The 20012-nt window shown below is 34.4% G+C and overlaps 1 protein-coding gene across 1 annotated transcript in view; it reads left to right on the top strand.

Moving 5' to 3' along the window:
• Window positions 1-19754, top strand: part of LOC118205570 (ganglioside GM2 activator-like) — a 32885-nt gene extending 13131 nt beyond the window's left edge. The window contains exons 2-4 of the mRNA XM_085807438.1: window positions 7999-8197; window positions 16347-16512; window positions 19434-19754. Of these exons, the coding sequence (XP_085663564.1) occupies window positions 7999-8197; window positions 16347-16512; window positions 19434-19529 (461 nt within the window). The 3' untranslated portion in view covers window positions 19530-19754. The remainder of the gene's footprint in view (window positions 1-7998; window positions 8198-16346; window positions 16513-19433) is intronic.
• Window positions 19755-20012: the final 258 nt, after the last annotated feature.

The raw sequence follows: 20012 nt of genomic DNA, 5'->3' as shown, positions 1-20012 counted from the left end.
GTTCCATGTAACTCCGCTGCAAAATCGCAAATATTGGGAATAGGATACTTATCCTTCACTCTCTGAGCGTTTTAACCTCCGAAAATCTCCCACAGGTCTGAATTCGCTTGTGCCCTTTTTTGACAACATGTGAAGAGGAGAGGAGTAATTACTTTTGGAGGGTCACATGTGACCTAAATTGATCATTTTATGCTTAGCAATTTTTAATCTATCTGGAGCTAATCTCCTTGGCTTGCATGAAACAAGAAGACCAATGGTTTCAATGAAATTCATAGTATTATGCTTAACAGTCTTATTGAGATCAGGAAGCTTTGACAGTTAAGGATAGTTAGACAGTAATTTATCATAAATACAATTTGTAATTGTTTTAACAGAATATAAATGTGTGTTAATTACACTGCAGTTAATTTTTAAATGTGTTTTTAAATCAACAAGTTTTTTGTTCCTTAAATAGGTAATAAATCAAAATAATGCAAGAAATCAGATCCAATAATATTTGTTGACACTTTACACACATAAAAAGTAAAATTAAAATTACGACGAAGTCCAAGGCAAATACTTAACACTTTTTGTCCATAAACTAAAATAGGGGTACCATTTGCTGCAGAAAACGTCCTAATATAGCTGTTTGACGCGCTTCCTGTCTGGTTGCTGAAAGAAGACTGACGTCTGAGCCAGTGTCGCACAAAAATATTCTATTCGATTTCCTGTCTCTAATGAAAAGGCGACGAGACTCAGAGGGTAAAGCGCATGTCGCCACTACACTTTCGCTGGAATGTACATGGTGGAGCACACATTTTAGCTTTATCACTAAATTTATGATGATACCAACAATAGGAACAGTTCGAAACAGCTTTAGCTGAAGGGCTTCGCTTCCTGTTATAGCGATTTTTGGAAATACTGCGTGATCGTCGTAGAGACAAAACCTCGCTACGCAATTTGCACACTTCCTCCAACAGGGAATCCAATTTAGAATTCTCAGAGAGATTGAGAGGTACACGAGAAGAAACTTCTTACCTGAGCGGGTGTAACTTCTAATATTCTATCCACGATACTGGCAGTTTTCGATGAATCGAGCGGCTCAACCGACGCTAGAATTGACTGAACATTTGGCGGCATCTGGTGCATGAATAATTCCAGTAACAAAGAGTCAGGCCCATTGACCGTAATAGCAGCTTTGAGGTCTTTCTAGGAAGCATCTTTATGTCCTCGGAGAATGATATCTCTAACCAACGCAGCGACTTCCGGCGGCAAATGACCGACGCAGCAGTTAAATTTTGTCTTCGAATCCGTAATAGGCTTGGGTACGGCTAAAGCAAAAGTTGCTTCACACATAGCAAACCACAATGCTGGGTCAATCGGATTGTAAATTGGAATCTTGACGGCTGCTGTTTCCTCCATGTCAGCAGCTGAAGGGAAAAAACACAAAAGTTCTGGAACCAAGCTCTTGAACGAACAACCAGTATAAGCTTCATGCGAGTAGCCGGATCGCTATTTTATGGTCGTTGACGCCGAGTTACCATTTTATGGTGGCGTGTTGGTTATGTATTGGTGTATATCCTTGAATTGACATGACTCCTTTTCTTTAAACATAACTTTTATTAACACACACCATAACTTTAAACACAACTGAAATAACAGAACGAAGAACAAAACCACTAAACTAACATTCAAACATCCTATGCTGCAGCTAAGGGCGAAGTGAGTGAGTTCACTGCCGCGCTAACAGTTTTTACATAAACCACATGGCGTGGATTGGCTGCGCACGCAGTCGAACGTTTGATTGCCACATATATTATTGTTATTCAAGTTGCAAAATTTGTTTTGATAGTCTCATATTGAAATTTGGAATTTCAAATTGCAAATTTCAATATGCAATTTCAATGGGCAGGAGGATGTTCAGTCTTAGCTCCTTGATATATGAATTGCAAAATGTAGAAAATACCTCCACAGGGCAGTGCTGTGCAAAAAGGAAAAATCCGAGAGTGTGTTCTCGCTTTGGAGAAGTGAGTGATCCCGCCTTTGTGGCGAAAGTGTTGAAGTAGTTACAGAGATGTGAAATAAAATCTACAGTCCTAACTTTATAAGTGTTTTCGAGTTATTGAGAAGTTGTGGTTTTATAATATGAATTTTCACTGTTCATGTATCTTTCCCCAAAAATGGAGATAGAAGAGGAAAAAGCTGAAAATCTGTTCATGGATAGATGGGACACTTGGAAGGAAAAATGGATACAGTTTTTTTTTTCTGAACATGACGCTGTGTTAAGTAAACTAGTTGGAACGGAATCAATTGATACAAAATGTTCTGAAAGCGAAAGTTAATTGTTTGTTAAAATATAAAATTCAAATCTTAAAAGCTGTAAAAATAACGTGTGTGTGTAATTACGGCAAAGCCTCGAGGGCTATCTGCCTAAGGGAAGGGATGCCTTCGTGGAGGACTTTCTAAGGGAAATTGGCTCGTATACACGTTACACACGGGGAAAACCACGAAAACACCCATGCAGCCAGCCCATTCGCGGGATTCGAACCTCAGACCGAACTACCAGTGTTCAACGACTTTACCGCTCGGCCGCTGGTGGGCTTCAAATCTTAAAAGAATTTGATGAGAATGCTGGTATGACGAAATTTGAGTTAGCAAAGAAACCGGGTATTCCTTTGACATCACTAAAAAGGATTGTTTTGATGGAAAAAATTTGAAGAAAGTGCAGAAATTTGTGAACAGTCGACTTCAAAGAAATTGCGGGGTCAAGATAAAGTTACCTGAGGTCAGAGCCATTTTGCTAAAATTTTTTACTTAGTGCCGTGCGTCCAATATTCTAGTGAATAGACCCATGTTAATCGAGAAAGCACTTCGAGTGAATGTGAAGGAAGCTTGCTTTTCAACTGGATGGCTGCATAAATTTAAAAATGTTCAAGATGGTAATTCAAATAAATGTATGACTTTTTTTTTTTCATTTTACGTAACTGCTTACACAAATTTGCATTCTTATGATTTTAAAAATATTGAATTTGTATTAATATAATTTTTAAAATATTATAAAATTATTTTAATTGTTTAAACATTTATTTAAAATGTTAATTTTAAATTTGTTTGAACATAATAAACATTTTCAACAAACTGAAAGTATGATACTAAATTGTGTAATATCAATAGTACTTTAGTAGTATCAAAATTGTGCAACTAATATATATTTGTATATATCTGTTTCACATCGTAAATCATAATTTAGTTTTATGGGGTTTTCTAATTTATACGTAAATTATTAATATTTATATTTATAGATTTATTCGCTTACATACAATTGTCTTAATCGATATTTCTATTTAGAAGCTGGAATTTCCTATTTCATGGATTCGGTCACGCTCACTCTGATCACAATTCATAAAATGATATAATATGGGTAGAGCTCAGGGGAATTTAGAAGTGTTGTCAATAAAAGCATATAAGTCTCTATATGCCATCTAGATACTATCTTGTCAATTTGTAGTTCGAGTGCTGTTGCTATTAGAGATTCTTGGTTATCACGTTTTAGAGCAGATAATGTTTCTTTGTTCCTGTTTTCCTGATGATTAATTAGGATATATTTGAGGATAATTGAGTTATTCAGGAATCTTCCTGTTAGTAAAACTCATCTGTACTATTCCGTTCTTTTAATCAGTTAGTACGCAGTATCTTTTTTCCTGCTGACTTGATTATTGTTCAACAGGTGCATTAAACAGAAACTGATAGTAAGTTTGCGATCTACGTCTTTGGTGATAACGGCAGCTTAGGAAAATGGTGAATGAGTATTTGTTACAGTTATAAGGCGTATCGATTGGTAAGTCGCAACCTTAACTACAGTTTAAAAAAAAAAAAAAAATCTGAAAGGTTTCAGATTTTAAATTACGTCCAAAGGGGTGCTTTTTTAACATTTCGTGTGTTACCTTTATTGTTTAAATATCATGTTCTTCTTAAACCATAAAATTCAACAGCAATATCGCAAAATAATTTAAAATGAGCATATCTTTAGAATTTCCGAAGCACTGTTCCGCGCGCTGAAGATAAAAAGTTTTTCCCCGCCCCGTAGAGTGTTGCCATTGCTCGCTTTTAAATCGTTGAGTTTGTTAATCAAAAATCCGTTAAAGTTTTACGAAATAGATAATAAAACGAATTCCAAAGTTGGCCTTCCAGATGCTCATATTGTGGTAGAAACGTACGTTATTCAAAATTGAATGGCTCTAGGTACCATTGTTTTATCACAATTCGAGAAACATACATACATTTATGCAAATTCTTCATTGTTTAATTTCTTTAAATATAATGCAGGGCGATAATAGGGGCCCACCAGCGGCCGAGCGGTAAAGACGCTGAACACTGGTAGTTCGATCCGAGGTTCGAATCCCGCGAACGGGCTGGCTGCATGGGCGTTTTCGTGGTTTTCTCCATGTGTAACGTGTATACAAGCAAGTTTCCCTTAGAAAGTCGTCCACGAAGGCATCCCTCCCTTTAGGGAGATAGCCGTCGTGTGCTTTGCCAAAATTGAATAACCCATAACCCAACCCAGGGCGATAATATGTGGTGGCAACAATTTGAAAAGTGAATCGGACATTTATAGCGAACCAAAGCAAAATGTTATAAAGAAAAAATAGTCCTTCAGGGCAAATTGCCCCTTTAGACTAGAAAAAAGAAGAGAAAAGAAAAAATTATTCTAAGAAACTAAAATAAAAGGCGAAATATTTGTATTAAGATAAAATTTGTTTTGTTAATAACAATACCATTTGTTTATGCTATTTATCAGCAGTATGATATCCTCCCCCCTTTTTTAAAATCAATGTGTAAGGTATTCATGTTAATGAACCAGTTATTTTATGCTACGAATCTTTAATGTCACTTCTCCCTTTCCGTTTCTCTACCAGATCGCAAATTTAGTTCGCGTGCATTTAAGTGATGGTTTGCGATTGTTTTAACCAGAGCATGTTCCGCCTGCTGAAGACCACGTAACTAGTTGAAATTCTACGATAGCATTCCTGTCTACGGCGTTGCTTTATTCTTGCAGGTTGTGCTGTCATAATGATATAGGATAGAACTAATTTGCACTTTGAAATATCTCTGCCTAGCTTCTGGCTTGACAATTAAGAAAAATTCCTGTGAAATGCATGAAGAGAATGTAATCCATGAAAAAAAAAAAAAAAAAAGGAGTTTCAGATTGTTCTAAGATGTCTATTTCTCGCAGTGATTAACCAGACTTTATAAGCTCGGCGGTGTACTAGCGGCTGAATGGTAATATTAGGTTCACATCCCGGCAAACAGGCTGGTTGCATGAGAGATTTGTGTTTTTCTACTTGCGTAACGTAAATACCAGACCATTTTGCCTTAAAAATCCTCCACGAAGACGTCCCTTTCTTTGGGCAGATAGTCCTCGAGAGTTTTGCCACAACCAAAGAAATAAATTAGTCATTATAAGCACTGTAGCCACTCGTTCATTTTTCTGAGCATGCCTAAATAACAAGTTTTGACAAACATTTTATTCTTCTGTATGGATTTTTTCAATTAAAATTAAATATGCTGGAAAACATCTGACTAACAGTTTTAATGCATGGCATCCCATCGACACGCTGCTTTTCGTAATCCGTGCCTATAATTTTAGTTTTATTTCATCATATTCAGCGATGATGATTTGAATTCAAGCCTTATTGTAAAAGACTGCATTTCATCAGCACGCCTTACTTGGCTAAATTTTTTCTTTCGTATTTTGATCATGTGTCACTGACACTTAACCAGTTTTCCAATCCGGTAAAAGTTTACGACACACAGGTCCAGCAGCAAGTGTATTTAAAAATTCATTCCCCCGTTTAAGGCACTTGAAATAGATCTCAGTTTCACCGGCTATCGGTTGTATGGTTTACAGAATTATGGACAATCCTTTTAAGCGTTACAAAAAATATCTTAACTTCTTCGATTTGAGGAAATCTTTTCTTATGCTAATTTAAACGTTTCATTGTTAATAAGCACTGTACATTACTTTAAGGATACACGAAAGTTCACTTCCCTATCATCAAATGTCAATAAGCAGTTCTATTCACATTGTTTTCTACACAAACAATAGCTTTTAGGTTTAGTGCGACCTCGTAGTGTAATCGTTTTGTAGCATAGTGATTTCCGAAAAGAATTAGAATGCATGAAATACAGTAACTTAATATCTGAATTTTCGAAGATAAAATCAAAATTTCTTGACTGGCAATGACTGATATATATCAAAGTACTTTGCTTTCTTGTGCGTACATCTGTCACTAAGTTTCGCATACGTATAGGTCTACTACAGAGTCGTAGCTAGAGTTTTCAGCGCCCAGGGACAACTGAAGATTTCGCGCCCCCTACTGCTTGCCAAGGATGGAAAACATATAATTCTAAAATGCCATAACATCAGATTGGTGCCCCTTGGATTCTGCGCCCGGAGACAGATGCCCCCCTTACCCCCCCGGTCTATTAATTTCAGCAATATATCGTTTTAAAATGAACACCTGACTTTCCTTTTACTATAAATATTAACTGCTTTTTAACGTTGCTTCAGGTGTAAGAATGGCAGACACAAGTATTAAAATTTTATTCATGCTACACTTTTAATTAAGTTTTGGTTCAAAAGCGAGAAACCGCTTGCAAAATTTGAGTTGAAGTTGAGAAAAGTTAAGTTGAAGAAAGAAGAAATAGTATCAGAGTATAGGCCCAGAACTGAAACTCATTAAATCTACTAACTTCTCTCTTCAAACCGAGTCCAGAAATGATAAGTCATTATTTGTCGGAACTACAGCTGAACCCGACTACTAGTAACACTCAGAAACTTGTAGAAGATCTTAGGCTTAGACAGTCTATGGACTTAAACCCTTTTAAGGCCTTGAACTATAGGATGAGTATCACACAGCTTATCAAAATGTACAGAAATCTTAGATAGATATCCCATGATTTTATATTAGATTAAGCAAACAGACAATTGGAGCTTTGCACTGACAACAGTTCAAATCTGCAGTTTTGAGAAGTGCGATGATGTACTATGAAAAGTGCGCATACATTCGATACGTAGATTAACGATAGATAAACTGTGGAAAATTAGTAGAACCTATTGTAAAAGGTGATAATTCGAAGAAAAATTTATGAACAGTATTTGACAGAATTTCGGGCAAGTAATTCTCTTTTATGTGGTGCACCAACTTTGACTTTCATATCCTTTCGAAAGAATGGGTGCTTCTCCGCAGGAAACGTATCCCAGTTAGATGAACAAACGAAGAGCTCTTCTGCAACATGACAACAATTGCATTTGTAACCCCTATAAAAACTATCCAATATAATGCAAGATCTTGACAGGATGAAAATTTTGCCTTTTCAGCATTATAATCTATATCTTTCTCCTTTGGAATATTATGTGCTCTGAAGGCATCGTTTTGCATGGGCTGCAGTAAATGGGCATACTAATGATAATCTGGGAACAACGTCCTATGAATATTTTTCATTTAAAACCAAAGAGTGATATCACCTAGCACTTGAAAAAATGGGGTAGAAGGAGGAGAATTCATTGAACATGAAAGTTTATGCTTTCCTTTATAATACTTTCTTTCTTTCTTTTTTTTTTTTTTTTTTTTTTTTTTTACACTGTTATAGTAAAATGGCAAATAATTTAAAGCCAAAATAATTTTAACACCTCAAACAAGGATGTTTTGTGTGGAAAATGAAACCGTGTCGCTTTATTCTTCAAAGGAACTAGTGAAAGCCTCAAAAGATTACGGCTGGTGGCAGGGTTCTTGAGAAAACAGATTGAATATCGTGAGCAATGAGAAAAAAATTCGAAGAAAAGAACAGCAGTTAAAAGGAAAAAAAAAAGGGGGGGCCTTTAAGATCCACCCTCTTTTATAGAGGCTTTTATGTAACAGAGAAAAGGTTCGTTTTAAAACCCAAGAAATACTTTATTGTACTTTATAAATGCTTGCTATATTTTAAAAATGCTATTTATTTTTATTGATTTTTCAGGAAGTGCAAACAAAAAAGTAACTATCAACAGAGGATCCGTCAAACCAGATCCCATTTTGTACCCTGGGAATGTTTCAGTTACAGCTAATGTTGATGTTACACAAGATTTGCCATCTGCTGGCCTGAAGATGCAACTGAACTTAACAAAACTAGAGCCTAGAGAAATGCATGTACCCTGCCTTAAAGATATCGGATCATGGTAATTCACTTTAAATGATATATCACATTTCTGAGATATGTATTAGATTCTTGTCCTACAGAAACGTAGCAAAAGAAAAGGTCACAGTCATTCGTTAAAATTTTCTTTCTTTCACTAGCAATTAGAAAATTCAAACACTGACTCATATATTTCGGCGAAAACTTAATCAATAATTAACAAATTGAATGTCATTTTAATCCAATATGTTTGATATTCACGTGTATGGTGTGGATTCAATGTAGTAGACAGAGTGTCAGAGTTTTGTCTAAAGCATGACGAACCTGAGCAGCCTGAGAGCAGGAAGGCTCATTTTTCTTACCAGAGAGATGTAGATGTGCAAAATTAATTTTACTGAAAGGTTCAAAATCTCTGGTCCGGTAGCTAAAATGTGGATCATCCGTAGATAATGCAGTTTGCAGTATTCATCACAAATCATTATCATTGGTGTCCAAAATTAACCCTCTCGCTGCGCATCCCGCGATTTCCACGGGCAACGTAAAAGTAGCAAAATTTGTGCAACCCACAATTTCCGCGGGGATGAATTTTTGCCGTCTATTTAACTGTGCAACCCGCTCTTTCCCCGTTCAAGGTTTCCTTTCGGTTTTTCTGTGATGTTTAATTGTTTATTTAGATGTCAGCTAACAGATGGCGTTAGTTGTCCACATTTCTGCCAAATATACATATATCTAATGTAGCATTTTGCGCGCGCTTTTCAGAGCTTAAACATGTCTGGCAGGAAGCGTTTCGCGAGTGATAGAACCTATATTCTTGACGATATTCCCTACACTTATAGTAGTTCTGACTCTGATTTCAAGTATATTGAAGATAATTATAGCGAAACTGATGAGAATTTCTCGGATTCCTCTGCAGATAGTGATGAATCTGAAAATTCAGTTTCTATTGAAAACGTTCGACAGTGGTGCAAAATTGATATGCAAAATATTACATTATGCAAATATTTTCATTAGTATATATGTTTTACCTTTGTATTTTATAAAATAAATCATAATTTAACCAATATTAATTTTCAAAATTTTCCTTTTATATCATTATTCTTCAATTTCAGTATTCTGACAACCTTTTTTCTATGATCTAATTCTAGTATATTGAAAAAAACTATTTAACAAAAAAATTTTTGTATATTTTAACTCTAAAATATATGTAGATTTGAAATATGCAATAAAAAATACGCAATTTTTGAACCTATTTTGATAAAAAAAATGTACGCAGTGAGAGGGTTAAAGGAGAATATGTGATATGGTACTTAACACATTTCTCAATTAAAAATTTTACAAAATTTAGTGTACAAAATTTATTAGTACTGAGCTACCGGGTACCGGAAATGAAAACATTTACTCACCAGTCTGGTAATATGCAGAATGTGTAAATAAAAGGAAGAAGTTAAAAGATAATATCGCGTATTAGGATTCGATTGTATGTCGTGGCTATTAATAAGTGTCTGAGTGAATCAATGTTAAATATGGTTTTAAAACCCCTCTAACGAGATACATTTCCCCTTCTAAAATAACAGATTTTGAAAAGTTCAGAAGTTATTTAGAATAATTAAGTAGAATATCATCTCAATTTTTTGGCCTACCAAAGGCGGAGCGGTGAAATCGCTGAATACTGTTACTTCTGCCTTAGGTTCCATTACAGGCGAATGGACTGGCTGTATGGGCGTTTTCGTGGTTTTCCCTATGTATTATACGAGCCAGTTTCCCTTAGAAATTTCTTCACGAAGGCATCGCTTCCCTTAGGCAGATAGCCCTCGTATGCTTTGCCGTAATCGGCTAAACTTCAAATCATTCCAATTTTTAGATGATAGGCGTGCAAGATCCTCTGATAACTTTACGAAGGTTATAATTGATGAGTGGAGCTTGTTTCAGCTATGAGGTAGTTACTTCTTCTAATCACAGGACTAAATTTGTGTTGGCTGTGTACTTTGGGGACGCGAATTTATATTCGTACTATTCTACTGAGTAACGGAAATACACGTACAATCGTCTACCATTATAGGAGAAATTTTTGATTATAAGAAAGACAAAGAAAGGATGTTTGGAACGATCTTAAAATGTAGGGAGTTTTCGTTTGTAAGGAAATCATTTTTGATTTGAACTTATACGTAATCCTTTTTTGAGGAAATAGCTGTTCAATTACAGTGTCTTTTTTAAAGACAAAATATAATATAAAAATGAATATAATAGTTTTTATCTTAAAACCAAGAATTCATAACAGAATAAATTACAAAGGTGCGATAATTGAACAAAAAATATGACTGTTTGAAGAAACTGTTATAACCGTACTTTACTACAATTCATTTGTGATAACTGCTTGTAAGCAGTGGCGTTACTAGAACTCTTGTGCCCCATATGCAAAAACATTTCTTGGGGCCCACAATAAATTTACAATACCCACCCCTTCCCCAAAAAACACCGATGTTTCCAGGAGCCAAAATTTTGAAGATGGTTTTCATCAGATCAGAATTAATAGTTAAAAATCTGATATGGACACCACATGACTTCCTTGTACGGGCTATTTAATTATGCACATTATTTGTTGAGCTTCATTTAAACTTATTTCCTAGAGTGATTCTAACTTAGTTAACTGATCTCTCAAGGCAAGTTGAAAATGATATCAAAAATTGCAACTTCTGAATTCAATATCTCGGTCAGTTTTTGTCGCGCGGCAGCCATAATCTTATAATTTATTTTATTATAACGAGTATAAAACGTTCCCAAATATAAGTATAGGAACCAGAAGGCCGCATGAAGAGTTAAATTTCGTTATACGTCGAAAGTTATTTTTTAAAAATTTGACATTGCCAAAACATTTTTCGTCATTTAAAACACTTCTGTAAAGGGAAGATACGATTACGACTCTAACGACTGCGAAAATAAAGGTCGGGTAACGATATTTAAAAGGGGTAAGGGGGTAGATATATACATATATATACACTGCCAACTGCAGTAATAAGAAAAGTGCACAACTAAAGATATTATTGCAGTTCCGTATACAAAATTTAACGTTCTACAGCTAACTGTTTTTGAGTTATGCGATATACACTGCTCGACACTGAAAATGCAACACCAAGAAGGAGTGGTCAGAAAGTGATGAAATTTGGAAAAAGGCAGAGACAGCAAGCAGCAATAAGTGATCTTTATTTCAAAATGATAGTCAGAATACAGAGCAAGAACGGCGTCGGCTCAGTAGGACCACCGCGGACAGCGATGCACGAAGAAACACGTCTAGGTATAGAGTCAATAAGAGTGCGAATGGTGTCCTGAGGGATGGCTCTCCCTTCCCTTTGAACCATTTGCCACAGTTCGTCTTCTGAAGGAGGCAGAGGCAAAGTCTGCAAACGGCGTCCAATCACATCCCACACATGTTCGATCGGTGACAGGTCAGGAGAGTACGGTGGCCAGGGAAGCATCTGTATACCTTGCACAGCATGTTGGCAGATGCGAGCACTGTGTGGTCGAGCGTTATCCTGCTGAAAAAGTGCATTAGGCAGCCCCTGAAGGTAGGGGATTGCCACCGGCCGCAATTCATTATCCAAGTATCGTTCGGCCGTCATAGTGCCCTGAATTGACCTGGAATCGTAGGCAATAGCGCCCCAAAACATTATGTCGTGCGGTGGGGCGTTCCACAGTTACTGTCGGATTAGATCTGTCTCCCCGTCGACTCCACACACGTATGCGGCGACTGTCACTGGATAAACAGAAGCGTGACTCATCTGAGAACACGACGTTTCACCATTCTGTCATCTACATCGCTCCAGTCCGGCACCATTCTAAACGTTGACGTCTATGCTGTGTGGTCAATGGCAGTCTTCTTAACGGACGCCGTGAGTGCAGGCCATGTTCAACCAATCGACCGGAAATGGTTTTGGTCGACACGGGAACATCCAGGGTATCTTGCACATATTGCAGAATCGCGGTACAAGTGATTTGCGGGACCGCCACAGCTTGTCGGCGGATGCGTCGATCCACGCGTGCTGACGTCACTCTGGTTGCACCTGCACCCCTCCTTCTTCCCACATTTCCTTGTTCCAACCATGTTCGCACCCATGTGGGTATCAGCTGCGATTTGACGTAAGGACTAACCCGCCCTTCTCAGTCCGATCACCGTACCCCTCGTAAAATTGTCTATCTGCTGGAAGTGCCTTTGTTGACGGCGGCCTGGCATTCTCTCCTATTACATGTATCCTCCGGGACAAAAACCAACTTTCTTCGATAATTCGTCTGGCAGAAGTAACGACACGAATATTGCCAATTTTGCACGTTCCTTCCTTTATATCTTACTTCACGTGCGTCGGAGAGATGCGCATTTCACATCATTCGCATATCTCAGTGACGTGCATCTCTAAATTTTGCATAAATTTCTGATCACTCCTTCTTGGTGTTGCATTTTCAATGTCGAGCAGTGTAGATATATATGTACGTGTGAACGTACAGATGTCACGAGAAAATTCCTTTTGAATCCATTTTACAATAATGTTTGGGAAAAAGAATCCTTTGTCCTGTCCGTACGTGTGACTAAGTTTTCGCTGTAAACAACAACAAACAATGCTTCAACCAGAGAACTGTGAATTCTACGTCCGGTATAATTCATTTCGCAGTTTTTCAAGCTATATTTTCTAATTTTAAGTTTTCATTTCCGCCCCATATTTTTTGCTTAACGGTTTATTTATAATTAAATCTTTCGCTTTTTTGTAGCGACGAATATTGCTATATTAAATAATAAAGAATAATTTTAATGCAAAAATTGTCAGATTTGTTTTGTTATCCCTACTTTGGCGACATTTTGATTCCCCGAGATTCTGACATCCAAAATGTTTATCGTAGTATCATTAAACTAATTTTGGGATTAAAATAAGTTTGATCTTTGGATTATGGTAACTTGGCGATTTTTTGGCGAAAATTTGGTGACCAACTCTGCTACAGCAACACTCTATTTTTTTCCCCCCCGCCGCCATTTTGTCTTCACGAAGTAAAGACATGTTTCTTTTCTTTTTATTTACTCAACACTTTTTCCAACAATCTACTAGCCGAATTACGCTTATGCTAGAAATTTTATGTAACAAAACTGCTTAATCATGACAAATATTAACTGCAAAATTGGGAAAAAGTGCACAATCGCAAACTCCTTGCGCGTTTTAGAGAATAGCACATACACATAAACCATTTACACGTCGACTTATTTTTACTTAAAAAAACATCCCAGAATTGCACAAAAATGGCATTGCACACACTCTTAACTTTATCCATCTACACTGCTATTTTCTCATAAATTACAAAAATTTGCACGAAAATACAGGAAAATTTTCTTAATCTTTAAACTCGGTAAAAAGCACATATATGAAATTACCTGATCACGAAAAAGTATATACCCTTTCCAAGGACGGACATTTGCACGTATAAAATAAATAAAATATCCATAAACTTTTACCTCTAAATTATCTATTATAAACGTCACCAACGAATTTATAACAAAACATTAAAAATGATTACAAATACTTAGTGTCAAATACTTAAATTCTTTCCATGCACATTTACTTCTACTCAAACGTATTCCAAAATACTACAAACATATAACTCTCAAAATCACGATCATTAAATTAAAAAACACTACTTAAAATATAAATAAGCACATACATTAAATTAATAAAAATTAGCTTACAATCCTAATTACTTTAAACTAAATCAGTGCTAATAACAATTTTCCAATAATACCATATTAATTTATATACTCCTTACATTTAGAAAAATGCATAAAAATAATATCCTCAAATAATTAAAAATACTAACTTACCTAATCTTCTACAGAATCTTGAGTGCATGGCGGATCACAAAATGTGCATTTTCACCAGGTTTCTTGCACCGCCATTCAAACTATCTGTAATATCCTTCCTTTCACACAATCTCATTTCATTCCCACATATTGGACATTCATACTTATCCGCAATTAAGCAATTCTTTTCAATTACACATAAACGTAATAAAAATTTCGGATTTACTTTATATACGGCCATGGCATCCAAATATTAAACAACACTGTTTCACAGAACATAGAATGAAACTACTCGTATAAAGTACAGCAGATATTTTTACAATATACCCCCTTTTCCGATTAAAGAACAGTGATTCGTCCATTAATGTCACATGACATATCTCATGATCTCTCATTTCCCTCACACAAAATAATGTGTAATAGGAACTGGAAACTTCTCACATTATTCCCAAAGTCCTAGGTAGTAACCTTTATCGCCTCCAAAATGTCGCCAAACTACCTGTTACCATATTCCAAAGATCAGCCTAAAATAAATCTTCCTGGTATGCCCTCCTATAATTCTTCCTTTATGAGTACATAAATGCCTTTTTAAAATAGTATGCGTCGAATATATATTTCCATTCCATGCTGTTTAATTGAATTCATTTATTCTATTAATGTGTTATTTTTATTACAGATCAGTTTCATTTATTCTATGAATGCAGAGGCGTAGCTAAGGTTTTAAATGCCCGGGGACAACTAAAGATTTTGCACCCCTTTCTGTGTTCCAAGAATGGAAAACATTTCATTTTAAAATTTGTAGCATCAATTTGGCGCCCCTTGGATGCTGCGCCTGGGGACAGATGTACCCCCTTGCCCCCCCTAGCTACGCCACTGTATGAATGTGTTAGTTTTATTACAGATAAGTTTCATTTATTCTCCTGAACTTTGCTTAAAAATTGAAGGCCCATAATCTGGATGATTAGGATCATTAGATGGTTTATCTGAAAAAAATCTAGTATTGGAAACAGAATAAAAAAATAGCATTAGCTTTTATTTTGATATTTCATATACTAATACTTTCCTATGTATTCTCTTAAAATATTGCGATTTTCATAAACAATTACTATGTGCAAACTAAGAATAAAAATTACAGTTAAAATATATTAAACAAATGCTGAGTAAATTTCAATTAGTGTACTGAAAATCATTTGAATTCCAAAAATAAACTAATCGGTAAATAATATTTTTTCTAAAAAGTGGTCACATGAATGTAAAGCTTTTTAAGATTTTAATGTATTTAAAATATTCCTAGATGCTTAAAAACTGAGAAAAATATCTATCTCAAGATCATAAAACAATATGTGACTTCTTAAAACATAATGAATCATTAGTGTCCCGGTAATAACATAACCTCAACAGGCGAAAATCGTCGCCAAACACCGCTGATAAATTCTTCATAATTTTTGTCAAAGATATTTATAATCTATGTTTACATATCCATTAGTATGATATAAAATGCTTCTAAATATTAACTACCCATAATAAAATGAGTACTGCAGAGAGTGGATGAATTATTCCAGTTTTCTGTATGAACGGGGGCTTACAACAGGCGCCTAACGTTGGATTTCTAGAAAAACAGAACATTTTTATTTTAGATAATAAATTAGTTTCAAGTGTTATGCTACAGCCCACAGCCACACACACTGAATCGATTTCCTTTTATGCATACTTCTGCATTTATCAGAATAAAACAAAAAATTAAACACTTCTAAAATAAATTCACAACAGCAACGTAAACAAATACAGCAATATCGGAAACGGAATCTTCTGGGGGGGGGTCCTGATGTGAGGGCCCTCTTCGTTGAGCTTTACAGAAAACTTTGTCAATACGAATTTTTTAAAATCATAACCAATCTAAGATTGAATTTTACCTAATTTCAAAGATAAAATTTGCAACTATCCAATTAACCATAAATTTATGAAAATTTTTGTAAAAATACTGTACTAGTATATGAAATATCCTAAAATCTCAATAAGTTATCACACTTACACGAGAACTATGAAAAATGTGTTTTTAAATAATGTAATTTTTCTAAATATAGTGGCTTGAATAATATTGATATTCTGAGAAGGAAATTTTTGACAAAATCTGATGTATCTTTCAATACGTATGTACTTATTCCAGTTGTAGTCTTAATTTTATAATATTGCTGAGTTAGAATTCAAATTTGATTTATGTATTTGTTCAGAAATTATTGTAAATTAATCCATGTTTCAATTAGGCTGCATTCATAGACTAATATAATAAAACTCACTTGTATGACAATGAATCTTAAGCAACTGGATTTTTTTTTAAACAACAAAATTCTTATTTCAGCGAATACGATGTTTGTGATCTGATTCAAAACTATAAAAGCGTGTTTTGTCCTATGTTTCCACCTGGAGTTAAATGCGCTTGTCCTTTGAAAAAAGCAACCTACAATTTGGAAAATGCTCTTGTAGTACTTCCAGATTATGGAGAAGTATTCAAAATAATATTGAAGGTAAAAAACTTCATTTTGAAATTACATTATTCAATATTGCATGCACTTTCTCCGTATTAAATTTACCACACTTTATTTTAAGTAAAATATTACAAAATATAATTCCGTAATTTCTCCTTTCCTGGAATGCGATAACAATTTTCGGCTAGAACAGTAGACTGAATGTCTGATAATATATCGGGGACAAACGTTTGCCATCTGTTAGATTTAGACATTAACCAAAAAAGCACACGACTTGAATTACTCCACTCATGTATATAATGAATTATCGCTTGTGATGCACTTCTAACTACTTGTATTAAGGTGTTAGCAAAACAAAAGCACAGTTTCAATAACAGAATCGAAATTGGTTTAAGGGGAGCAATTCCAGTTTTTGCTATCAATAGTTTTACACAAGTAGTTGGATGATTAGATGATCTAACAATAAATAACTGTACCAAAATCTTCCTCCGATTCAAAGCCCATGTGATTGAATCTTCAAAATTTTATATAAAAGGACATTTCTAGTAATACGCATTAATCAATTTCTTTACACACAGTCTTCCATTTTCCCCCCAATTTCTTCTGGAAATGGATAATCATAGGCAAGTTTAAATTTCGAAAGCTCTTGAAAGAAAATTTTTATTGCTATGACAGTCCAACCTAAAGGATCGAATAATTTTGCTATCGGTTTTAATACAACACGTTTTGTTGTCTTTGAATATCTTGATTATTTAACTTCACAGAATTACAGAAAAATTCATCTGTATCAGGGTCCCACTGAAAACTAAGAACTGTTATAACTTTTTTCAGACAATAACATGAGGTTTATCATTAGCTAGACTTTTTATTTTCGCGTTTTCTAGCACTGACTTTCTATTTATAGACCATTTGTGGAGCTCAAATCCACAATTTCTAAGTGATTGTTTCATTTCAACTACTAGCTCAGAACCCTCTTAAACATTGTCAGTACCTCTCAACACATCATGCACATAAAAATCCCTTAACTGTCTTAGGAAAATTTTTACTTTCAATTGTACATCGCATTAATACTATCTTCGGCAAGTATGGCGCAGGAGCAGTTCCACAAATATCAGTATTCAACCGAAAAACTTGCATGTGTTGAAATTCCGTATGTTTTGCCTCAAATTTAAATTGTCTAAATACATTTCCTCAATATTTGCAGTTATTGCAATACTATGAAATTTAAATCTCAAAAGAATATTAATCATAGCATTTGGGTTTTTGGACCAACTAATTAAAGTTTCATTTTGTGAAACGCCAGATTATGATTTTTTGCAGTTGCATCAATCACTACTCTCAGTTGTGTCGTTAAGCTTGACTCCTTTAAGATAAAATGATGATGTATATAAAAACTTTCTTTTTCCAATTTTCGATCTATAGATGAAATAAATTCCATGCGACTCTAAAATAAATATTCTTGCTTGAAATTCCTACTATGCTTGAAAAAAAGGTCAACTGAACAACAACTTCATCTCGAGTATGAGAATTTTGAAAATGAACTTCATATAACGTTCCTGCTGTTATCAGAGGCTGCGAATTTGAGATACTCTCTAACACCAGAACGACTTAACTAATTCTTCAGTTTTTGCACTTATATGATTTACCGATACTGGATTATTCTGTTTAGGCATTTCAAAAGCCTGTTGTTCCTGCAGTAATCCAATCTAGTTCTGAACTTGCAGCAAAATGTAAATCCACCACTTCAACTTACATTGAAAGAAATGTTTAATAAAGTAAACAAATAAATATTAAGCTTTTTTTTTGTAAATTTTGATACCCTTTAGATCATAATTGCTCTTTATTTCATAAATTAAAGTTTCATATTTTTTTATTTTATAATTTCTGCATGCCATCTTACCAGATTTAAATTGATAAATAATCCGGAAAAACCCCCTAATCCGGAATCACCGAAGTCCCGACGAGTCCAGATTAAAGACTTTGTACTGTAAAACAGTAAGCAAGTTAAGCAGCTAAAATGCGACACATTCAAACATTCACTTCAAATTACCATTTTTAGCTGTACTACGCAATGTTGAGCTAAAAAATTGATCTTCATTATCAACACCCTTATATCGTGTTGATATTCTATATAAATTTCTATTCTCCATCTATCCTTTTATTCATCATGACAACAGTCTGTTTACTAATGAATAATCGAAGACCCATTGCATATAAATAAATAAAATCCTAATAATAATCATAAGTATTTCTGCCATCATAATCGAAACAATCATAAATAATAAAACATTCATTGCAAAATGTGGACATGAAAAACATCGAGGAATGCCACGTCGCTATTTGGAATCTTGCCTCGCAGAATATATACGTGTAGGTAACAAACAAATGATCATTTAAAAAAATTTTTTCGGCCCCTGAATAGAAATTATATTTTACGGAAAAGTGCTCGCATTTTAAGGATTTGCTAAAAACGCTGGCATATACAGAAGAAACAAAACTTTCTAGTTTTTGTTTGTGTGAATTTTCTTAATCAAACACTTGGCATAATAATTTATCGTAAATATTTTTAAACATATTTGTTTGCCAGAATTTTTGCCGATAGAAAATTTTTAAATGCTTTGTTCAATTTAAACAAAAATATAACTTTAATAAAGATTATTTTTTTAAAAATATTCCTTTAGGAAAGACGAATTTAATTATAAATTAAAAATAATAATAAAAAAAGCTTTGTACTTCATATCATATTATTGTAATATTTTATAAAGCCTTTACGAAGCCTGACATATTGATAGCTTTATTTTAAATTACTGAACTTAATACTTCACATCTATTTATTAAACATGGTAGTAAAAAATATTAATTATAAAATTGCTTTAATTTAAGCAATGCATTTACCTGCTCCAAAAAATTTTTTTCAAACAATTTGAATTTAATACTTCATTTCCCCTATTTATTTGCAGGGTAACTACAAGGGCACTATAAAATTCATTGATGGCAATTCTGGTGCTGAAGTTGGATGCATTGCAGTTACGTTCAATATACAGCCATCTTCTTGAAAAAAACTGAGATTGCACTAAAAGGAGAAAAAAAAAATAATAATTTAAATATTTATAATTTAAGTACTGTATGAAATACATAACTGTATTTGTTATTCGTGCCAAATACAGTTACAGTATGACGCATATATGATCAGAATAGTATTGGTTTTTATATTGTCTTATTAGATCTTTTTATAAATATACCGGGAAAGTTTCTTCAAATAAAAATAAATTGCAAAAATATGAATATAAAGCACTTTTCCAATCTGAAACATGTTTAACCTAACATTCAGCGACCATTAAAAATCTTTAGCTACGTATGTGCACAAACAAGCACGACTGGAAATCTAGTCGAATACAAGCAAGGTACGTAGGTAGATACAAAAGTTTCTGGTCTCTCATATGAAGTATTTGGCAAAATTTCCTCTTGCAAACATGTAAGGGAAATAAAGGAATAAATTTGAAGATTTCGTTACAAAAATCATATGCGTTCTTTCTTCA

Source organism: Stegodyphus dumicola, chromosome X1, assembly GCF_044657685.1.
Source record: "Stegodyphus dumicola isolate Sdum_Otavi_A_Nest chromosome X1, ASM4465768v1".
Lineage (NCBI taxonomy): Eukaryota > Metazoa > Arthropoda > Arachnida > Araneae > Eresidae > Stegodyphus > Stegodyphus dumicola.
This window is presented reverse-complemented; position numbering and strand designations above follow the sequence as displayed.